At 43.9% G+C, this 22,570-nt stretch overlaps 3 protein-coding genes across 3 annotated transcripts in view; 2 read left to right on the top strand and 1 right to left on the bottom strand.

Moving 5' to 3' along the window:
• LOC309549906 (uncharacterized protein) overlaps positions 1-2,810 on the top strand; it is a 72,047-nt gene extending 69,237 nt beyond the window's left edge. Inside the window, exon 7 of the mRNA XM_082250396.1 lies at positions 1,756-2,810. Coding sequence (XP_082106522.1) covers positions 1,756-2,364 — 609 coding nt within the window. The 3' untranslated portion in view covers positions 2,365-2,810. The remainder of the gene's footprint in view (positions 1-1,755) is intronic.
• Positions 1-22,570, top strand: part of LOC309550274 (uncharacterized protein) — a gene marked incomplete at both ends in the record, with an annotated part of 1,476,097 nt that overhangs the window by 1,393,628 nt on the left and 59,899 nt on the right.
• Positions 1-22,570, bottom strand: part of LOC309549905 (uncharacterized protein) — a gene marked incomplete at both ends in the record, with an annotated part of 228,719 nt that overhangs the window by 154,375 nt on the left and 51,774 nt on the right. The gene's annotated exons all lie outside the window — the stretch shown is intronic.

Here is a 22,570-nt window from a genome sequence, read left to right as displayed (position 1 = left end):
TGGGTCTCTTGCCGACAACCCTAGGCTGTGGTTGTCAGGGTCTGCAGGTGGGGGCTTATCGTCACCTGGTGGCTCTACCATCTGATGTCACTAACTGGTGTATGCTGGCCATGTGATGTCAGAAGGGGCGATGCCACTGGGTGACAAAGCCTTATGACCCCGCCTCTTGCCTTTAAAAGGAATGTCAAAGCAGGCAGATGGCGGGAGGCCTCCCAGGAGGGAAGAACATTTTTCATTTTCGGGTCCAGCGAGCATCATGATTGACGATGGATTTACATCGAGGGAAACTATTTATTTTTTTGATTTTTAATAAAGAATGGGTCAAAAACTATCTTTTGTGTTTATTACTTTTTTGACACTATTCTGGTGAATGGGTAGGGGTAGGTATTATGTACCTGATACCCATTTACATAGGGGGGGCAGGATTTGGGGGCCCCTTGTTAAAGGAGGCATCCAAATTCCGATAAGATAAGCCACCCGCCTGCAGACCCTGACAACCACAGCCCAGGGTTGTTGGGAAGAGGCCCTTGTTTCTATCAACATGGGGACAAGGTGCTTTGTTTGGCTCCCATAGACTTCAGTGGGGTTTTCAGTTCGGGTTAGAACATTTCCCCTGTTCAGGAGTTCTGCTGTGAACTAAACAGGGGTGTTTGGCCCATTCCTAGTCCTGACTCTTATATTATATACTGTGTGTTGTACATTACATGGTTCTGATACTGTACAGATATAACTGTTGTATCTTATACTGTATAATAAGTTGTACATTACATAGGCCTTGCTTCTTTTGCTCCTATTTTCTACAAGCTGGACATTTTGGAACCTTAAACAGAAAGTAATAATGAGGGAGGAGTCAAAAACCGAATGATGACTGTCTTCAGGATCAGTCCAGTCTTCATCTTGGTTGTTCTCCCCCCATCCTCACTCTCTGACCTCTGGTGGGGCTCAGCCCCGCTGTTATTCATGACTAAATCTTGGACTAAATAAGGAAGTGCGGGACATCTTGTGTTGGGAAGATGGCAATGAGTGATAGAGGGGGAGGGGACACTCGTCCTATAATCCCCTCATCACTGTCACTCCTATAAAAGACAGTTCTCATTGTTCCCTCACTCTCTGACTAAGGTCCATGAATAAAGAAATGAACTGGTAGGAGATCAGAGGACCCATTTACTAGTTACCTTGAGGGTGAAATTGTAAGATCCTCAGAGACAAAGCTGCCTGATGTGGGCGGAGTCCTGGTTTAGGGGAACCAATCTGCTGATGTCTAGTAATAATCTTTTTATTTCTATTTTAGTAGATGGACGGAAGATGAGGAAAACCTCAGAGGATTGTCTCACTTTGTCTCCAGACTGTAAAGTAGAAGATGAGGACATCACACAGTATAGTCCAGGAGAAAACCCGGCTACCTCAATTGTCCATCCGGCACCACACAGTGTAGATGGGCCATCATATTCCTCTTATCCTGAGGAACCTCAGACTGTGAGGGACGGTGCCGGACCATCGTATTCTTCTTATCCTGAGGAACCTCAGACTGTGAGGGACGGTGCCGGACCATCATATTCCTCTTATCCTGAGGAACCTCAGACTGTGAGGGACAGTGCCGGACCATCGTATTCCGCTTATCCTGAGGAACCTCAGTCTGTGAGGAACAGTGCCGTAATTCCAACAGAGAAGAGGTTTTCCTGTACTGAGTGTGGGAAGGGTTTCCATTTTAAATCTGAACTTAATGTCCATAAAAGATCTCACACGGGTGAGAAGCCGTATTCCTGTCCTGAGTGCGGGAAATGTTTTTCAGTGAACTCCAGTCTTCACAGACATCAGAGGTTTCACACAGGGGAGAAGCCGTATTCCTGTCCTGAGTGCGCGAAATGTTTCTCAGAGAAATCCAGTCTTTATAGACATCAGACATTTCACACAGGGGTAAAGCCGTTTTCCTGTCCTGAATGTGGGAAATGTTTTTCACAAAAGTCTGATCTTTACAAACATCAGAGATTTCACACGGAAGAGAAGCCATATTCCTGTTTTGAGTGCGGGAAATGTTTTTCAGAGACGTCCAGTCTTTATAAACATCAGAGATCTCACACAGGGGAGAAGCCATATTTCTGTACGGAGTGCGGGAAATATTTTTCAGAGACATCCAGTCTTTACAGACATCAGAGATCTCACACAGGTGAGAAGCCCTACTCCTGTCCTGAGTGTGGGAAATGTTTTTCATTGAAGTCCTATCTTTACGCACATCAGAGATCTCACACAGGGGAGAAGCCATATGCCTGTCCTGAGTGTGGGAAATGTTTTTCAGATAAGTCCAATCTTTACAGACATCAGAGATGTCACATGGTCGAGAAGCCACTTTCCTGTCCTAAATGAGGGAATTGTTTCTCACTGAAGTCCTGTCTTCCTGTACATGAGGGATCCCACACAACTCTTGAGGTGTATTAGTGCCTTGAGTGCGGGAAATGTCTTCTATATGAATGTTGGTGGACATGTGAGGAAGAAGCACACCCTGATATACACCTCAGATATACTCCATGGCTGATCTTCATCATGTAAGAAACACTTCATAAGGAAATCGGAGATCACCAAAGACATGGATGAAGTGTTGTACCGTGTTGACCAGTAATAGCAGGAGAAAAATAAAAATGGAGTCCTTACCTTTCATTGGCTGAGTACATTTTGTGCGGGAAGATTTCACAAACACTTACAGGTCTGTTTAGTTGAATGAATGTAAACAGTATTTTCCCAGCTGGGATGAATATTGGAAGTATTTTATTTCATACACTGATTTCCTTGGCTCCATCTAGTAGCCATAATGCAGTATTGTGCTACAAGGGCCAATCAAGTCAAACTGTGACTTTTCATATTACAGGTATAGAAAGGGATGGTAGCGTGGCGGTCCTACATGCAGTAGTGAGAGGTAGGTGTGTCCTATTACTGATGGGTGGGGCACATGTGGAGGCAGTCCAGGGAGCGTTATTCAGGATGGCAGATAACAGTGTTAGCGCGTGCGTGGAACAGCGTGTGGTGATGGAGGTTCTTGTGAAGGAAGGTGTAAAACCTGCAGATATCTACAGAAGAATTCAAGCACAGTACGGTGATGAGACGCTCAGCCGCAGGAAGAGATTTGATTGGTGTAGACGTCGGTCAGTGAGGATCCCGGCCGTGGTGGTTCCCAGCCCCCAGCAGTGATTCCTGTGATCATTCAGCACGTGGAACGCCTGATCCTGGATAACCGACACATAACCTGACGTGACCTTGTACAAGAGACCAATCTTTCTATGGGAACGGTGAACACATTCATCCTAGGTAAAAATATTGTAAGTTTGTGGCGCGCTTCAGAAGTGAAAATACAAATGCCTTATAAACTGATGTGAATCTGTATATAATCCTTGAATAAAACTGTGTTCTTTTCTAGCTGAAAAATAGTTGGTCACTTAAAATTATACCGTGATTAAATATATTACAAAATAAAAATAAATAATTAAATAATTCCAATATGCCTCTATATTGTGTTAATAATATATCAAAAAGTGCTGGGTGCTTGTGTTCCAATGAATAAAATAAATAAATATCCAATTGACTCAATATAAATATTTCTTCAAAATCAATAAAAAGTGCTCTGTGCTTTCTTCAATTAAAAATTAATACAGTACTGTGTTTCATAATGTCCATATACATAAATCCAAACGATAAGGTGCAATTCTATTCAATATCTTCAAAAGTGCTCTCATGCAAAGGAAAAGTGTTGTGACTTTCTGCCTCCACCAGGTGTCACATCTAGGTGCTCTGGACTCTCACCTTAATAAGGTGTATATTGCGCCTATTATATACAACTTGGTCTCCGAATAGATGATTGAGGGCTTTTTAATCGTTCCGATATCCTGTTATGACCACGGGTGTTTCCTGTCTTGTCCGTATCTGGGGGGTTATACGCTTTCTGGCGTCCTTAACTCCTTATCGTACCTCGGGCTTAATACTTTTATCTTCACTTTAAGTTTAAAGCAGGTTTATCAATTCCAATTCAGAATGCCGCAATCACTCCTTGCTGCAGTGCTTCTGTTTGCCTCCCTTCACATGTGGTGTTTGGGCATCTCTGTTTCCTATCCTGTACAAGAGACCAATCTTTCTATGGGAACGGGGAACACATTCATCCTAGGCTGTCCTAGGAAGGTTCAGGCGTCCTGACAAATCTTTCCATGACCAAGCTTTCCAGGCATTAGTTACCCACTTATCCTCTGGAAGATTTACCCCCCTTCATGACCAGGCCATATTTTGCGATACGGCACTGCGTTACTTTAACTGACAATTGCGTGGTCGTGCGACACTGTACCCAAATAAAATCGATGTCCTTTTTTTCCCCACAGATAGAGTTTTTTTGGGGGGTATTTGATCACCTCTGCAGGTTTTTTATTTTTTGCGCTATAAACAAAAAAAGACAATTTTGAAAAAAAAAAAGAACAATATTGTTTACTTTCTGATTTAAAACATCCAATAAAAAGAAATGTAAAAAATCAAATTTCTTCATCAATTTATTACAATTTGTATTCTGCTTCATATTTTTGGTAAAAATCCCAATAAGTGTATAATGATTGGTTTGTGTAAAAGTTATATCATCTACAAACTATGGGATATATATTTTTACTAGTAATGGCGGTGATCAGCACCGTATAGCAGGACTGCGATATTGCGGTGGACTGTCGGACACGGGGGGGGGGGGGGGGTAATTCACTAAGCTGAAAGAATTGCACTGCTCCAGTTCTATTTTTTCTCGGCGCGTTAACCACTTTAGCCCCAGTCGCCGCAGATATACTGCGGCAGGCTGGCGCTCACAGGCAAAGCCCCGTACATGTATGGCGCTCGCCTGGGTGGAGCTAGGGGGCGATCGTGCGCCGCCAGAGGCACGCTCCTGCCCCCGCTTGTCAGCTGGGGAGACAGTGCATGTGACCGGCGACTCCGATGGGCACCGGCCACTCGTGATCTCCCGCAGCAGAGTGAGAAAGACAGACGGCTGATGTAAACACAGCCGCCTGTCATTCTCCCTGAGGTAGGCACAGAGGCTATGCGATCCTGCTATATAGGATCGATTGTCTCTGTGGTTACTTCACTAGCCACACCCCCAACAGTTAGAATCACGCCCCTAGGGACACATTTAACCCCTTGATCACCAATACTGTTAACCCCTTCCCTGCCAGTGTCATTATTACAGTAACAGTGTATATGTTTAGCACTGATTACTGTAGTGATGTCACTGGTACCCCCCCAAAAGTGTCAAAAATGTCAGTCAGGGGTCCGATCTGTCCGCCACAATGTCGTAGTCCTGCTAAAAATCGCAGATTGCTGCCATTACTAGTAAAAAAAAAAAAAAACAACAAAAATGACAGAAATCTTTCCCGTAGTTAGTAAACGCAACAACTTTTGTGCAAACCAATCAAAATACGCTTATTGCAATTTTTTTTTTACCAAAAATATGTAGCAGAAAACAAATTGGCCTAAAGTGTTAATTTTTGATTTTCACTTTTTTTTCTTTGACAATTTCATATAAAAAAATGTGAAAAATATTGTTTTTTAATTTTTTCTTTTTTCGTTTATAGCGCAAAAAATAAAAAATAAATTGCACAGGTGATCAAATACCACCAAAAGAAAGCTCTGTTTGTGGGAAAAAAGGACATCAATTTTGTTTGGGTACAGCATCGCACGACCGCGCAATTGTCCGTTAAAGTCACACAGTGCCGAATCGCAAAATAGGGCCTGGTCATTGAGCAGCCAAATCCTCCGGTCTGAAAGTGATTAAATTACTTAAAATAACGCCCAGGCAAATTTGTGATCGCTAAATTCAATAGTGAATGACTGACTGATATGTCATGGGTTCTAGTCCGACCATCATCACATCAGTTGTGTCGGGGGGGGGGGGGGGGTTTATGTCTACAGATTGTTAAATGGTGGTAGAATTAGTGATAAGTACATGCAGCTGAGATGATTGGACATGCCTGTGAAGCGGGGGGCATTCAAGCGTTCGCCAAGTGACAGCATTCACAGCTGATTCAAAATAAAATCGCCAATTATCCCAGCTGATCTGAGAGATTGTCTACTGGGAGCTTGTCTATTTGGAGATTGTCTACTGGTAGCCAATTGTACATCTATATATATATATATATATATCTGTGTGTTTCTTGAGGTCCTGTTATTGCTTTATGAAATATGCTGTTGGCACATTTCCATTGTCTTCTTTGGGCTTAAAGATTACGCCTCAAGACAGATTGTTAAATAGCTCAGTGGGCTGAGGCAATACAATATAAGTGTCAGCTCCTGGGTACAATTCCTACTCTGCCATGGGCCCCAGGCACAGCTACACTTGTAGCAGACACTGCAACTTTTGCAACCCCCCCCCCCTCCTGAGCCCCCACCTCATGTTTGATGTTTTTTTTATGTTAGTTTTTTTTATATTTGTGAAAATAACAAGCTGTGCTGGGAAATAATAAATTGATATAAGAACAATATTCCAAATGTTCATAAGATCATACAAATGCTTGAGGCAAATAACACAAATAATGCCCAAAGGGACAAATAGAAAAGTCCAAAACTGAAGAATTCCAGAGTGCAGATATAGAGTTGATATGTCCACCACCAAAGATCACTCAATCAGCCGCAGTGAAGCATGCTAAGGCTATGCGCTTACCAGATGGAAAAGGTTTAGTCGCATTATTCACACTCCAGATTTCACAGAAGCCAACTCAAATGCAAACTCCTCTCCTCTCCTAGCCAGGTCCTGTCAGATATAGGGATCCGCAGTATTCAGCAAGTAGACCACCAGCCACCTCATCCAAAAATTAGATTCCAGCAAGTATATGCAAGAAAAATTGGGCCACAATAGTGTAGATGGTCTTACACAATCATTTATTAATAAAGAAAATACACTCACAATGTGATGAGATAATCAGCGCCAGTAAAACATGAGAAGCCGCCGCCGTCCGACTTCGGGATGCACAGTGATGACGTCAGCACGCCTTCCCAGGCTGGTGGTCTACTAGCTTGTTATTTTCATTTCTTCTCATAGTGTTTCCCACTACAGCTGCTGCTCACATTTGCTATAGCTCAGTGCGGTTATTTTTATATCTTGTTTTTTATATTTGTGTTTGTCATTACTGTTTGTAATCATTTGGATATTGTTTGTAATACTGTAAATATATTTTGAATTAGATTTTATTTTTTTATTTTTTGGGGGGGATGCTGGACAAGAAATGTCCCTGGCTTGTTAATGTAGGTCTTTCTACACACGTGCTTCTCTTAAGCCCCGTACACACGTCCCGAATGTCGGCCGAACGATCGGCCGTCTTTTGTCCGGTGCTGTCCTGTCGGCTGAAAACTGCAAAAGACTGCACATGAATTTTGTCGGCCAACAACAGCCGACTGCAGAAGTGATGTCCACCAACGTTTACCATCCAACCTGACAGAACTGGAGAGGATCTGCAAGGAGGAATGGCAGAGGATCCCCAAATGCAGGTGTGAAAGACTTGTTGCATCTTTCCCAAAAAGACTCCTGGCTGTATTAGATCAAAAGGGGGCTTCTACTAAATACTGAGCAAAGGGTCTGAATACTTAGGACCATGTGAAATTTCAGTTTTTCTTTTTTAATAAATCTGCAACAATGTCAACAATTCTGTGTTTTTCTGTCAGTATGGGGTGCTATGTGTACATTCATGAGGAAGAAGAATGAACTTAAATCATTTTAGCAAATGGCTGCAATATAACAAAGAGTGAAAAATTTAGGGGGGTCTGAATACTTTCCGTACCCACTGTAACTTTCCGTGTGTTTTTTCTTTTCTGAGCATTCCCAGTCTTGCTAATCGGCTGTTTGTCGGCCGAATTCTGTACTGACTGGCGAACAATCGGCCGTTCTGGTGTTGGCCAACAAAAATTTTAATGCCTGCACAACAGATTCTGTTCGGCCAAAAAGTCGCTGTCGGTTGTCGGAAGCATCATACTAACAAGCCTACAAACGGCCGATCGGTCGTCGGCCGAATATTTATGGCCGACAATCGGTACGTGTGTACGGGGCTTTACTGCAAACATGTGGTTACATTTCTAATTGCTAAACCCAATCTTCACATAATGAAATCCTATAAGGTGTCCCTTCTTTGTTTGGGCTAACAGGTAAATCCTAGACGCTCCAGATTTAAGGGGCCATAAGCCTAGACAAGAATCTTGCAGGGGAAAGTTTTCTAAAGGTTCAACAAGATGACTTTTGATTTTATTAGCTGTTCCACAAAAACAATGTAAAAGGCTTGCCATGTAAACCTCAATAGGTTAAGACAAACAAACATTTGTAACAATGGTATGTGTTGTGTCCAATTGCTATCCAGGATACATGTGCACACATCTCTCCCTATACCAAACTAAATGTAGATGGAGTTCTCTCTCCCTCTCCCTATCTATATATCTAAAGAGACACATTGAAGAGACTCCCCACTCGGTTGCTGGAGGTGGGATCTTTCTCTAAATGTTCACCCATTAAACCCCCCTACTCTTTTACACCTTTCTCTCTCTCCCACCTATGCCTCTCTCTCTCTCCTTCCACTCTCCCCTTAAGGGGTGCTTTTTGCACCTTTTCAGTGCTGAAGCTGATTGCTACTCTGCAAGCTTTCTTCTTCAGGGGCCCTGATGAGTCATTTGCTGACGAAACGCAGCGTCGGGCGGTACTGGAAGGTGTGACGTCATTGCGCCAAGGAGGCAGCGGCCATTTTGTCGGTTGGAAACCGGATTGTACACACACACTGACCCTGCTCTGCATGTTTATGTGAGTTGAACAGCTTTAAAATAAATTATGCCTTTTATTTCATACCTACTACTCTATGAGTGTTTTTCTAGTCTTGGGGCTTTTTGTTAATCCTCCCTGGGGACCGGATCCTGAGCCTGGGAATTTGTGTGACCCTTTCCTGGGAGCCTGCCTGATCCTGGACCATTATCTGGCCTTACTGGGTGCTGAATATGAACTCTGGATGAGCCTATAGTGGGATATGGATGCTTTGCATTAATAACAGGACGATAAGAGGCAGTGTGGTTGGAGGTGATCTGGTGGTGGTAGCACCTATTTGCCTCAACAGCTGACCCTGGTGGATGGATGGACCTATTGTCTTATTGGACTGATATATACTCACTTTGTTTCTAGCGCAGCACCTCCCTTTACCATGTAGCCTTAAAGATATGTACTCCATACTTCTGTGCTGAAGGTGGTTCTCTGAAAAGGTATGGCTGAGGCACCAACAACATCAAAGTGTTTTGACCATCTCCTTTTTTGATGCTTAGAAAGAACAATCAAATCGGGAAAGTTAACCCTCTCCACACTGACTGTGTTGCCCAAAATTAACTTGCCATTAGTGTTCATTGTTAGATGGCCCTGATAGGATATTCTCTATCCTTGACTTTCACAATTCTCCATGTCAAACTCCACTTCAACCTTCCTGTCACATCTAGCTAAAATACACTGGATCATCCACAAACTTACATTTGCACATATATACATCCCCCTAGCACACACATTACATGTGAGATTCCCATTGAATGTGCTTACAGTGTGCCTGAAGGGAGCCTCCTCTCCTCCATGGGCCTCCTCCTCCTCCCCACGGGGTGACCACATGGCAGATACTAGAAAAACAAAGAAAAAATACATTCATTTAATAACAGCAATTTTGAAAAGGGACACAGAAAGTAGGACAACCCATTGAAAGTAGTTACAGTGGGCTGGGGGGGGGGGCAGCCTCCCCTTTTCCCCTGTCCTTCTCAACGTTATAGATGTCTGCTGCTACATCAACCAAAACCAAGAAAAACAAACATTGCAGCCCTTCCAGTTTAAACAGGGACCCAGAGAAGACACAAACACATGGAGGGTACTTACATTAAGCTTGAGGGAAGGTGTCCTCCTCGCCCCTATCTTCAGCTATCTCCTCCTCCCTCTCCTCCTCCACTGTCTCCTCCCCCGCCTCCTCCATCTCCTCCTCCTTTCTCACCGTCCTCCTCCTCACCCATCGCTGAAACTACATAAACCACAAAAGAGAAAACATACAATAAAAAATGCAGCCCTCCAACTTAGAACAAAGACACAGAACACATTCACAGTCAAAGTACTTACAGTGGTCCTGAGGTGGATGAGCCTCCTGCTGCTCCTCCTCATCATCGCTGGTCTCTACAGATAAAAACAGCACAAGTTACACACAATTTTAGGACACAAATATCCAGCTGCTTCTCCACATGGTAGCAATATACTCAATGCCCCTACAATTTTTAAGACAAAGCTAGGAATGCATTAGGGAATGTCCATTGGACATTTACTTAGGGCAGGCGGTACATACAGGAGCAATGACATCAATGAGATTCATTGGACATTTTTATAAACAGGAGGTCACTGTCCATCCACTATGGTGCGCCTCTTTATGTCACTCCAAGAGCGCTGAAGGTCCTGCACTGATGTGCGGTGGTGGAATCTCTGCCACAGCTTCAAATGCAGGTGTCGCATAATGGTCGGCTTGGTAACGTTTTTTATAGGGGAGTCATACCGACGGAGGAGGAGGATCTGTGGAAACAAAAATTTATGTTTTCCTAACGTTCCAAAAAATTGTGTTAGCAAAACTCAAAACATACATAAAAAAAACATTAGAGATTTGGGACCAATGATTACTGTTTCTGGTGATTAGGGATGAGCTTCAAGTTTGAGTAGAAGGTAAGTTTGACTAAAACATCGGCCGTTTGATCGTTCGTCGAATGACAAACAAATGTGCTTCTTCAAAGGAAATTCAAGCGCCCATAATGCACTGCATGCGCGCGGTGCATTATGTGATTGGCCAAAGCATGCACCCTTAGTAAATGTAAATAAAATCAGTGCTAAACCACAATAAAACTATAAAAAATGCCAATGGCAGCATACATTCAGTGCTTCCACATAACACAAATATAGGTATAAAATAAAATTAATGTAGCGCCAAAGTAATACTGCAAATAAATCAATAAATAACAAAAGATGGTGACTATGCACAGTGAGATAAAAGTGCTACCATATGTTTAAACCATATAATAATGTGATTCTGTTTCCGTAATCACTATCAGAAAGTGTCACAGTGGATATAAAGTGCTAGTGCTGTCAAAAATCTTGTGACAGTGATAAAATAACCATATAAATATTCCTAAATTGTATCAAAGGGTGACCAATAAATAAATATATTGAAATGCATAAAGTACCAAGTTCATAAAAAAATCAAAGGTATCTTCAGTGATGTGCAAAATTTCAATAAAGGTGCTGGTGCTCCAATCTTATACGTGTAGCCCTGCCCTCTGGGGAGTGCTGTAGTTGCAGTGAGTGCCCTACTGGAGAGGTAGTCCGCTGAGTGACTCCAATCCAATGTGTAGCTGTTGCCTAGCTTTTTTTTTTCTAGCAGTTTTGCACTGACTGCTGTAGTTTACAGTGAGTACCCTACTGCAGAGGTAGTCCACTGAGTGACTCCAATCAATCCACTGTCCAGCTGTTGTCTAGCTTTTTTCTAGCAGTTTTGCACTGACTGCAGTAGTTGCAGTGAGTACCATACCGCAGACAGAGGTAGTCCTCCACTGACTCCAGCCCAGTCCAATCCACTGTGACATGTGTACCTGCTGCCTTGCTCTTTTGCTAGCAGTTTTGCACTGACTGCACTGCATTAGTTGCAGTCAGTGCCTTACCGCAAAGGTGGTCTTCCACTGACTCCAGTCCATCCAATCCACTGTGAATGTGTATTTTTTGTGTAGCTGTCGTTGTTGCCTAGCTTTTTTTCTAGCAGTTTTGCACTGACTGCACTGCAGTAACATATTGCAGTGAGTGAGTCCACTACTGCAGCACTTTATTATGCATAATGCACAATCAGATGTTGTGAAATGCAAAGCAAATGTCCCAAATTGAAGATTTCCTATCAGTTTTTATGCAGTTAAGGTGTGAGGAATGAGCACTTCATGTTAAAAATGTTAATAAATAAAGATTCCCATGTTTATTAAGAGATTTGTGTCGAATTTCGTGTTTTTTGGGCAAAATTTTACATGTTTGAAAATATCGGCCGATACAGATATGCGATCTGCAAAATATCAGTATCGGAAACGAAAAACCGATATCGGTCGATCACTAATACATACACACAGCACAAGCCTGTGTTCACACTGCAAGACGTTTCTCAGGACTGCAGTTCCTTTGAGCTCCACAAGGTGGTATCGCTTCTACCCAGACAGGAAGTCTCTATGGAATACAGACAGGAAGTGATGTCAGGTACAGACAGGAAGTTCCGGGTGAGAGGTGAGTTGGGAGGAAGTAGAGAGGAGACATTTCTGGAAGTTGCAGCAGATGAGGTAATAAGATCTTATTTTCTATTTACACCCAGTAATCTCCCATCATGTCCGTCCTCTTCCTCCATAATCACTGTGATGTATTTTATCTCCAGCAGATGATGATACACACATATATAGTGTGGAAACCTAGATTAACCCTTTCAGGGGCAGAACATTTCCCCACTTTTGGGGCCGGAACATTCTCTTCATTTTGGAGATAAATTCTAGTAATAAGTTCCTCTAAAAAAACAGCACTGACAATAAATAGACAAGACAATGACCATCCTGACTAGAGATGGGCTCGGGTGTGTTCGAGTTTCCACGTGCCCGATCCCGCCAGGAAGCCGACATTGCACTCCGCTAATCACAGACAGTGAGACATTTCCCTATCCGCAGCTGCACAGATCAGTAAATGTCTCACTGCCTGTGATTAGCGGACTGCAGTGTCGGCTTCCTGGCGGGATCGGGCACGTGCGAACTGGAACACACCTGAGTACATCTCTAATCCTGACCATACATGGCCTACAAAGGGCAATTATTACACTACACAGGCAGCAAATGGGCAATCATTACAATATGCAGCCAACACAATGATGGAGGGTAGGGGTCAGGAGTATGGAGCATAGAGCCCCTTACATTACTGGTCAGGAGGAAGAAAACATTCCCCAGCCTGTCATGAAGAATATGTTCCATCATTGGTGTCAGAGGAGGAAAATACTGAGGGACGTAGGGGAGCTGAGGGGATGTGAGGGTTTTTGAAGCTGGAAGACTTTAGGGGCCTCTGAAAGGGTCATGTATCTGAAGGACTCTGAGAGCCATAAGGGGGTAGTCAGGCTTCAGAACTCTGAGGGAATAGGGGGCTGGAGGGCTCAGGGGACTCTGAGGGACAGAGGGGGGTCTATGATTGTCCTCCCACCCCACCTGCACTTATGTTTCAGACCTTACAGAACTGGCAATCTTAACCATCTTATTGTCCCACTGGTCATGTGATTTGTTCTGGAATATTATGTAAGATGAAGAAGGGAATTCCTTCATTCGTTAGTGAGCACTTGTTCCTAGAGGAGTTCTGTTTTAGCTGCAAACCAGCTCAGAAACCAAACAAACCCAACATAGAAAAGGGAAATTCTGATCTGGCAGGCTAAGAGGGTCCAAGGTCCTCCAAGATGTAACAAATCCAAAACAGTCCAGATTAAATGTATTCTCATGGGGAGAGTAGTTCTTAAATGTACAGCAACTCTCCTATTACCCCCCTCACATCCCCATCCTATTATTGTGACCAATACCATCCAAATAATTCTTACGTTCATTTCCCAAAGTTATCTGTCTACAAGGAGACCTGTATAGATCAAATGATGGTACCAATGAGGATGGAGGAGGATCGGAGTCACATGACGGAGAAGATACTAAACCTCACCATGGAGATCATCTACCTGCTGACCGGAGAGGTGAGGAGGATTCTGGGAGGTCACATGACATCACTCTTATCTCTATAAATAAAACACAGACCTGACCGGAGAAGTGAGGAGGATTCTGGGATTCTAACATGATATTCCTATTGGTTTTTCAATACAGAGATTTCCTCTTCTGAAATCAGGTGATCATATGACCATCACAGTTCCTCCATGTGACTCCCTAAAACCTGAAAGACACAACATGCAGAAGATTCTAGAAGTCACCGAGAAGATGATGGAGCTGCTGACAGGAGAGGTGAGCGGTGCTGGGAATTCTGGGATAGTGGCGGCTGGTGCATTGGGGGCGCAGGGGGTTCAACTGGGTTTTTTTTTAAATCACCTGATTAGAGCCAGAGGCTCTAATAGGCTTCAGAAAAGAGTGGACCTGGGGTGCAGAGCAGTGCGCCCCGAGTCCCCCCATTGTGTGACAATAGCGAATGAAAATTCACTATTGTCACACGAATCCTCCTCCTGGCCAATAAGGAAGCGGGTCCGAGACCCACTTCCTGATTGGCCGAAAGGCAAAAACCATGGCATTGGCCGAGGAGGAGGCCGGGGGAGGACGCGAGGAGAAGTAGCTGCTGCAAGTAAGTGCACTGGTCTGTCTGCATTTAAGGGGGCACGGCACGCTGGTCTGTCTGCATTGAAAGGGGCACAGCATGCTGGTCTGTCTGCATTGAAGGGGCACGGCATGCTGGTCACTTTGCAATGAAAGGGGGCACGCTGGTCTGTCTGCATTAAAAGGGGGCACGCTGGTCACTCTGCATTAAAAGGGGGCACGCTGGTCACTCTGCATTGAAAGGGGGTACGCTGGTCACTCTGCATTGAAAGGGGGCACTCTGGTCTGTCTGCATTGAAAGGGGGCATGCTGGTCTCTCTGCATTGAAAGGGGGCACGCTGGTCTCTCTCTTCATTGAAGGTGGCACACTATACCTTAATTACTGAAGGCCCCTTTCACCCTTCTGTGACCTCAAAGTCACGCAATTTTTTACAGCGTTTTTTTGCCGCAAAGCAATGCCTATTACATTTTTCTGTTGCCCCCCCCCAAGAAATTTTGAGCACCAGCCGCCACTGTCCTGGGACATTATCCAGTAACAGACAAGGGATGTGTCTGGATGGTGACTGTATCATTGTGTGTGTCAGGTTCCTATAAGGTGTCAGGATGTCACTGTCTATTTCTCCATGGAGGAGTGGGAGTATTTAGAAGGACACAAGGATCTCTACAAGGACGTCATGATGGAGAATCAGCCGCCCCTCACATCACCGGGTAAGAGGAGACTTTATTGTAAAGGAGAGAGCAGTACGGAGGATCCACCTAGATCCCCCATCATCTGATAAACACATAGAAACAATGTATTCAGTCAGTGTGTGTGTTTCCTACAGATGGATCCAGTAATGGGAACCCACCAGAGAGATGTCCCCGTCCTCTGTATTCCCGGGATTCCACACAGGAAGGTCACACCATCCCTCAATGTTACAAGGTTGGTGGGACGGAGCATCTAGAACATGGACTCATTGAAGTGATTTTTTTAAAATATGATGTCACAAAATTGAAGCTTATGTTTTACAGATGACCTCTTCTATTATTTTCTTGGTATAGTGTGAAGAGCCAATTGATATAGAATTTGAGGTTAAAGCAGAAGAAGAAGAGAGGTATGTGAGGGATGATCAGCAGTCTATGGAGGAGGATGGAATAACGGGGACATTTATAGAGGAGGACACTCCTACAGAGATCAGCACAGGTGGGGTCATTAACACTAAATACATTTCTCCACCCATACTGCTCACTGATTGGTCCAGAGTAGGGCGGGGACTGGGTGATATCAGCCTGTAATCCCCTGGTCACTTTCCTGAGCTGTGTTCCCCGTCCTGTATTCCTGTATTTCTCTCGGATAATCTTCCTTCTCTGTGCTGCAGACACAATTTATGTCTCTAGACTGGATTTATGGAGATTCTGGGGTTCAGCTGGCAGCAAAATGTTCATTTTCACCAGAGGAGTTACTAGATTTAGGCACCTGGGTTCAGGGTCGGGACAAGGGGTGGGCAGGAGGGGCGGCTGCCCTGGGCACTGTGGTATCATGTGAGGTGGGGGGGGGGGCACCACAAGGAAATTGAGGGGGGAAGGGATCTGTATTGGGAGGAGGAATTTAAGGAGCAGCAGGGGCTAAGAATTGTTATAGGAAGGGAAATTTGGGTGTGTGCTAGAAGTGGTGATTCATGGGTGATTTGTGTTGGGAGGGGGTGGGAGAAGGGGATTTGTGCTAGGAGGCTCAATTTTGGGGGGTTTGTACTAGAATAGGTGATATGGTAAAGGGGGGAATTTGTACTAGGGGGAGAATTTTTTGTGGGGTGGGGCGTGATTTGTGCTAGTAGGGATGTGTGGGGTAATCATGCAGATTAGTGCCCAATGTTTTTTTGTTTTTTTTGGGGGGGAATTTTTGCTGACACATAATGCTCATACATATTGGGGGGCACAGTTTGCCATGTTTGCCCTGGGATATAGTTGACCTTTTACCGGCACTGCCTGGGATATGTGCTTTAGATTTCCTTCCCCATGCCCAGGTCTAGTAAGCTCTCTGATAGAACAATTCTCCCGGGGTTACTTACTCTGCTGTTCACTGACTGTGCCTGACTTATGAGTCCTGACCCTTACACTGTATAATTTATATTGTACATTACAAACGCCTGACCCCTGCACTATATACTCTATGTTGTTTATTACATACTCCTGACCCCTGCACTATATACTCTGTTGTACATTACATATTCCTGACCCCTGCACTATATACTCTATGTTGTACATTACATACTCCTGACTTCTGCTCTCTCCCCTCTACCCACTGTTATATTTACACATAATATGGATTCTCTTTTGTTACACCCACTTTCTACCAGCTGGACATTTTATATCGGTAGATAGTGAGTAGGTGTCCCACACATTAAGGCGTGGCCTGGCGTAGGTCCAGACTGAGACTGCCATTTACTATCATACAGCAGGTCTTGACTTGATGTGTGGCTCCTGGGACACCTAGTCACCCTCTACCATTTACTAGTTACCTTGAGGGTGGAATTGCAAGATCCTCTGAGACAAAGCTGCCTGATGTGGGCGGAGTTCTGGTTTAGGGGAACCAATCTGCTGATGTCTAGTAATAATCTTTGTATTTCTATTTTAGTACATGGACGGGAGATGAGGAAAACCTCAGAGGATTATTTCACTTTGTCTCCAGACTGTAAAGTAGAAGATGAGGACATCACACAGTATAGTCCAGGAGAAAACCCGGCTACCTCAAATGTCCATCCGGCACCACACAGTGTAGATGGACCATCGTATTCCTCTTATCCTGAGGAACCTCAGACTGTGAGGAACGGTGCCAGACCATCGTATTCCTCTTATCCTGAGGAGCCTCAGACTGTGAGGGACAGTGCCGGACCATCGTATTCCTCTTATCCTAAGGAACCTCAGACTGTGAGGGACGGTGCCGGACCATCGTATTGCTCTTATCCTGAGGAACCTCAGACTGTGAGGAACGGTGCCAGACCATCGTATTCCTCTTATCCTGAGGAGCCTCAGACTGTGAGGGACAGTGCCGGACCATCGTATTCCTCTTATCCTGAGGAACCTCAGACTGTGAGGGACAGTGCCAGACCATCGTATTCCTCTTATCCTGAGGAACCTCAGACTGTGAGGGACGGTGCCGGACCATCGTATTCCTCTTATCCTGAGGAACCTCAGACTGTGAGGGACAGTGCCGGACCATCATATTCCTCTTATCCTGAGGAACCTCAGACTGTGAGGGACAGTGCCGGACCATCGTATTCCTCTTATCCTGAGGAACCTCAGACTGTGAGGGACGGTGCCGGACCATCGTATTCCTCTTATCCTGAGGAACCTCAGACTGTGAGGGACGGTGCAGGACCATCGTATTCCTCTTATCCTGAGGAACCTCAGACTGTGAGGGACAGTGCCGGAACATCGTATTCCTCTTATCCTGAGGAACCTCAGACTGTGAGGGACAGTGCTGGACCATCGTATTCCTCTTATCCTGAGGAACCTCAGACTGTGAGGGACAGTGCCGGACCATCGTATTCCTCTTATCCTGAGGAACCTCAGACTGGGAGGGACGGTGTCATCCTCCCAAAAGATAAGAGGTTTTCTTGTAATGAGTGCGGGAAGTGTTTCCATTTGAAATGCCATTTTAATGTGCATAAAAGTTCTCACATGGTAGAGAAGCCGTTTTCCTGTCCTGAGTGCGGGAAATCTTTTACAAACAAGTCCCTTCTTTACACACATCAGAGGTCTCACACAGGGGAGAAGCCATTTTCTTGTCCTGAGTGTGGGAAATGTTTTTCACAGAAGTCCAATCTTTACACGCATCAGAGATCTCACACGGGGGAGAAGCCATATTGTTGTCCTGAGTGCGGCAAATGTTTTTCACGGAAGTCCAGTCTTTACACACATCAGAGATCTCACACAGGGGAGAAGCCGTATTCCTGTTCTAAGTGTGGGAAATGTTTTTCAGATAAGTCCAATCTTTACACACATCAGAGATCTCACAGGGGGGAGAAGCCGTTTTCCTGTCCTAAATGCGGGAAATGTTTTTCACAGAAGTCCAATCTTTACACACATCAGAGATCTCACACGGGGGAGAAGCCGTATTGTTGTCCTGAGTGCGGCAAATGTTTTTCAGGGAAGTCCAATCTTTACACACATCAGAGAACTCACACAGGGGAGAAGCTTTATTCCTGTCCTGAGTGCGGGAAATGTTTTTCAGATAAGTCCAATCTTTCGATACATCAGAGATCTCACACGAAGGAGAAGCCATATTCCTGTCCTGAGTGAGAGAATTGTTCCTCACTGAAGTCCTGTCTTCCTGTACATCAGGGATCCCACACAACCCTCGAGGTGTATGAGTGCCTTGAGTGTGGGAAATGTCTTCTATATGAATGTTGCTGAACATGTGGGGAAGAAGCACACCCTGATATACACCTCAGATATACTCCATGGCTGATCTTCATCATGTAAGAAACAGTTGATAAGGAGATGAGAGATGACCAGAGACATGGATGAAGTGTTGTACCGTGTTGGCTTTTCATTGGCTGAGTAAATTTTTGGGTGTAGAGTGGTAAGTAGAGCCGTGAAATGAAGGAATCACCTTCAGAATGTCTTGCTTGTCTGTGTGACGGTTACTGAAAATGATATAGCGGGTTACAGAGCTAGAAGCTGTGAGAACCCATATATTTTTATCAGTAAACTTTACACAGACAAGACAGAAATTCTGAAGTTGATGTCCTTCATTTCAAGGCTCTACTTACCAGTGGTGACCCCGAAGCGTGTCTCTCTGTCTTCAGTCCATCCTTCTCCCATCCCCCAACAGGAGGGAAGGAGAACTCGGAGATAAACTAGGTGAGAACTTCTTTCCTTTGCTCCTGTGTGGGTTTGGGTGGCTTGGCGGAGTGCGGCACGAGAGGTAACACCGCTTGTCTTTATATTTCTACATATCTTGTCTGGGTGGAGGTTATTGGTTGGAAAATATTTATACTGTTTGATTTTCTGTAAATAATTTCTGTTTCCCCTTTGAAGGGAGATATTATGTGTGGTTTGATGAAGCGATTGGCTCAATAGTTACCACTTCACTTACATGTTTAGTTTTTATAAAATAGATGACCAAACATGACAAGCATTCATTCATCCATGACAACTGTTGGTCTTATTTTATTTCATGCAGTGATTTCCTATGATCATTGGGTCCATCTAGTGGCCATAATGCGGTATTGAACTATTTTTCTTGATTGAGGTATTTTGGAACTAATACCTCATTATGGCCACTAGTTGGAGCTGACGATTATAGGAATTCACTGTGTTTATTAGAATACGGCCAGAATTTGTCACGGCTGGACACATGCTTGTCACACTCACCCAATATATTCTTTGCATAGACCCCTTAGTTTCCTATGTCAGGGAGGGGAGGGGTCATACAAACCCCTGAGATCACACCCATGTATTTATGAGTACAGTACACATTGAAGGACATAAATACCAGAGCTGTTTTTTAATTCTTTTTGCACCCATGGTAAAATGCAGATTTTGGGCCTGAAGATTAGATAAAACCCCCAAGCATATATTTTCTGAAAGCAGTGGCCCTGGAGAATAAAATGGTGATAATTGTTAAGGTGTTCCTCGTACACAAATGTCACCTTCATATCCGGGTTTATTTTCTCCTTTCCCCCATTTTCTATGGTGTGATCTTTTCTACAATACTTTGTTATAATAATGTAACACGTTGTGTATTGTATTGTACACAAATTATAACCGACTCCGCCTCCACATTCCAGACAAGTCATTTTCCTGACCAATTGGATTTCTTCCTTTTACCATTTTTTTTTTTTGCACTCTTGTTAAAATTAAAATTAGAATAAAAAATATATTGAACGAAAAAAATTGTGTGTGTCGTGCAATGATGACAGACTTCAGTATCCAGAAACGGCTGGTAGGTGACACTTCCATATACAGCCCAAGGAAGTGACAAGGAGCCCCTAGAAACCTTTGGAGGAACCCTGGCTGAGAAAGGCTGGACTAGGCAGTCATATATTATTATTATTATATAGGATTTATAAAGCGCCAACAGTTTGCGCAGGCTCTACAATGTTAGGGCAAACAGAACAATTACAATAAAATTCAGTACAGGAGGAATCAGAGGGTCCTGCTCTTTAGAGCTTACAATCTAGGAGGGGGGGGGGTCAAGTGATCCAAAAGGTAATAACTGTGGGGGATGGGCTGATGGAGAAAATAAAAGTACAGTTGTTAGGTGGGGGCCAGAATAGGTTTCTCTGAAGAGATGAGTTTTCAGTGAAGACCTAAAGGTGGATAGAGTAAGAGATAGTCAGACAGATTGGGGTAGGGAGTTCAGTAGGACAGGAGAGGCTCGGGAGAAGTCCTGGAGGTGGGAGGAGGTGACAAGGGAACTAGAAAGCAGAAGATATTGGGAAGATCGAAGAGGATGACTTGGGTGGAATATTGAGACCAGGTTAGTGGTGTAGCTTGGGCCGAGTTGTGGATGGCTTTGTAAGTTACTGTTAGTATTTTTAATTTAAATTTGTTGGGTGAGTGGCAGCCAATGAAGGGATTGGCAGAGAGGGGTAGCAGATACTGAATGGTTTGTAAGGTGGAGGAGTCTGGCAGCAAAATTCATGAGGGACTGAAGGAGGGATAGCCTACGTAAAGGTAAGCCAATGAGGAGGGAGTTGCAGTGGTCGAGGTGAGAGATAACCAGGGAGTAGGGATGGGCAAATGGTTTGGGCCGGGCATTAGTTTGGCTTGAACATTGTCCGTTTGGGTGTTCCCCCAACACCAGAAATTTCTGTGTGCGTGTTTTTCTTTATCTTTTTTTTTAATTATTATTATTTTTTCATTTTTGATACTATCAATGCAATTTTTTTTTTTTTTTTTACAAAATATTGTTTTAAAAGGAGCAGTGATTTTATTAATGCTTAAAATGAAAAAAAAGAAAAATAAAAAAAGAAAAATTCCTTTAACTATAGTCCCTGGGGGGTCCCCTTAAACTGGATATGCACTATACAATTTTCTTTCGATTTTTTCCAAACCTAAACAGTTTCAATTTGTATGCAGTCAGGCAGGCCCCTGCACTACATAGTTGAAGGTAAATCTAACAACAAAAGTTGTATAGTGTGTATCCAGCCTTAGTCTGCCTGTAAAGTGGTGTATCTGTACTGTGTATAGAACCTGCTGCAGCAAAACTGACATTTATAAAGAAAAAAAAATGACATTTAAATTGATTTTAATCAATTGTCTGCAACATAAATAAATAAAAATAACAGTGTGGGGGTTCCCCCCCCCCCCCCGATCCATACCAGGCCCTTTGAAATCCCCAAAATCATTCTCGGTGACTTCAACATCCCTGTTACTACAAACACTTCTGTTACTTCTAAATGTTTTAGTCTAACCTCCGCATTTGGCCTGAAGCAATGGATACACAATGGATAGAGGCTTCTACTCACTCTGGTGGAAACACCCTCAGCCTTGTATTCTCCCATCGATGCACTCCATGCATCCTCTCCAACAATCCTCTCCCTCCCTCTAAACACCACTAGGGATGGGCGAACTGTTTGGACCGAGCATAACTTCAGCCCGAAATGGCCCCTTCAGGTGATCACCAAACACCTAAATTTTCTGTGTGCTCTGCATTTCTTCTATTTATTTTACTATTTACATCCCGCTAAGTGTCAATAGGTTGTTAAGAAGTGAGGCCGGGAAACCGGCCACGGTGTCCTTAACAACAAATGAGTCATCAGCTGTCAGCAGGCTTCCCTGCAGACAGCTCAATGTAAAAAAAATAATTGTTGGCAAAGAAAATAAAAAATGGGGAAAAAAAAAAATGGTGTGGGATCCCCACCGTCTATACTAGGCCCCATCCATTCCAGGCCCTAAAAAGGCTGCATGCTTGGACTAGGGTCTGGTATAGATTTTGAGGAGAAACCCCACACCAATTTTCTTTTAAAAAATGGCGTATCTTCCCCCCAAAATCCATACTAGACCCTTATCCAAGCATGCAGCCTGGCAGAACAGGACAGGGGTGAGCACAAGCGAGTGCTTTGGGGCAGGGGGGGGGGTTCTGCAGGGGGCTTATTGGAATCTGGAAGCCCCCTTGAAAAAGGGGGCCCCCATATCCTGGCCCTAATTTACCAAAAAAGTGTCAAAAATAAAGATATGAGCCAGTTTTTGACAGTTCCTTTATTAAAAAAATAATAAAATAAAATAATATCCTCTGATG

Source organism: Pelophylax lessonae (assembly GCF_965119305.1).
Source record: "Pelophylax lessonae genome assembly, chromosome: 3".
NCBI lineage: Eukaryota > Metazoa > Chordata > Amphibia > Anura > Ranidae > Pelophylax > Pelophylax lessonae.
The sequence above is the reverse complement of the archived record's forward strand: the minus strand, read 5'-3'. Positions and strand labels throughout refer to the sequence as shown.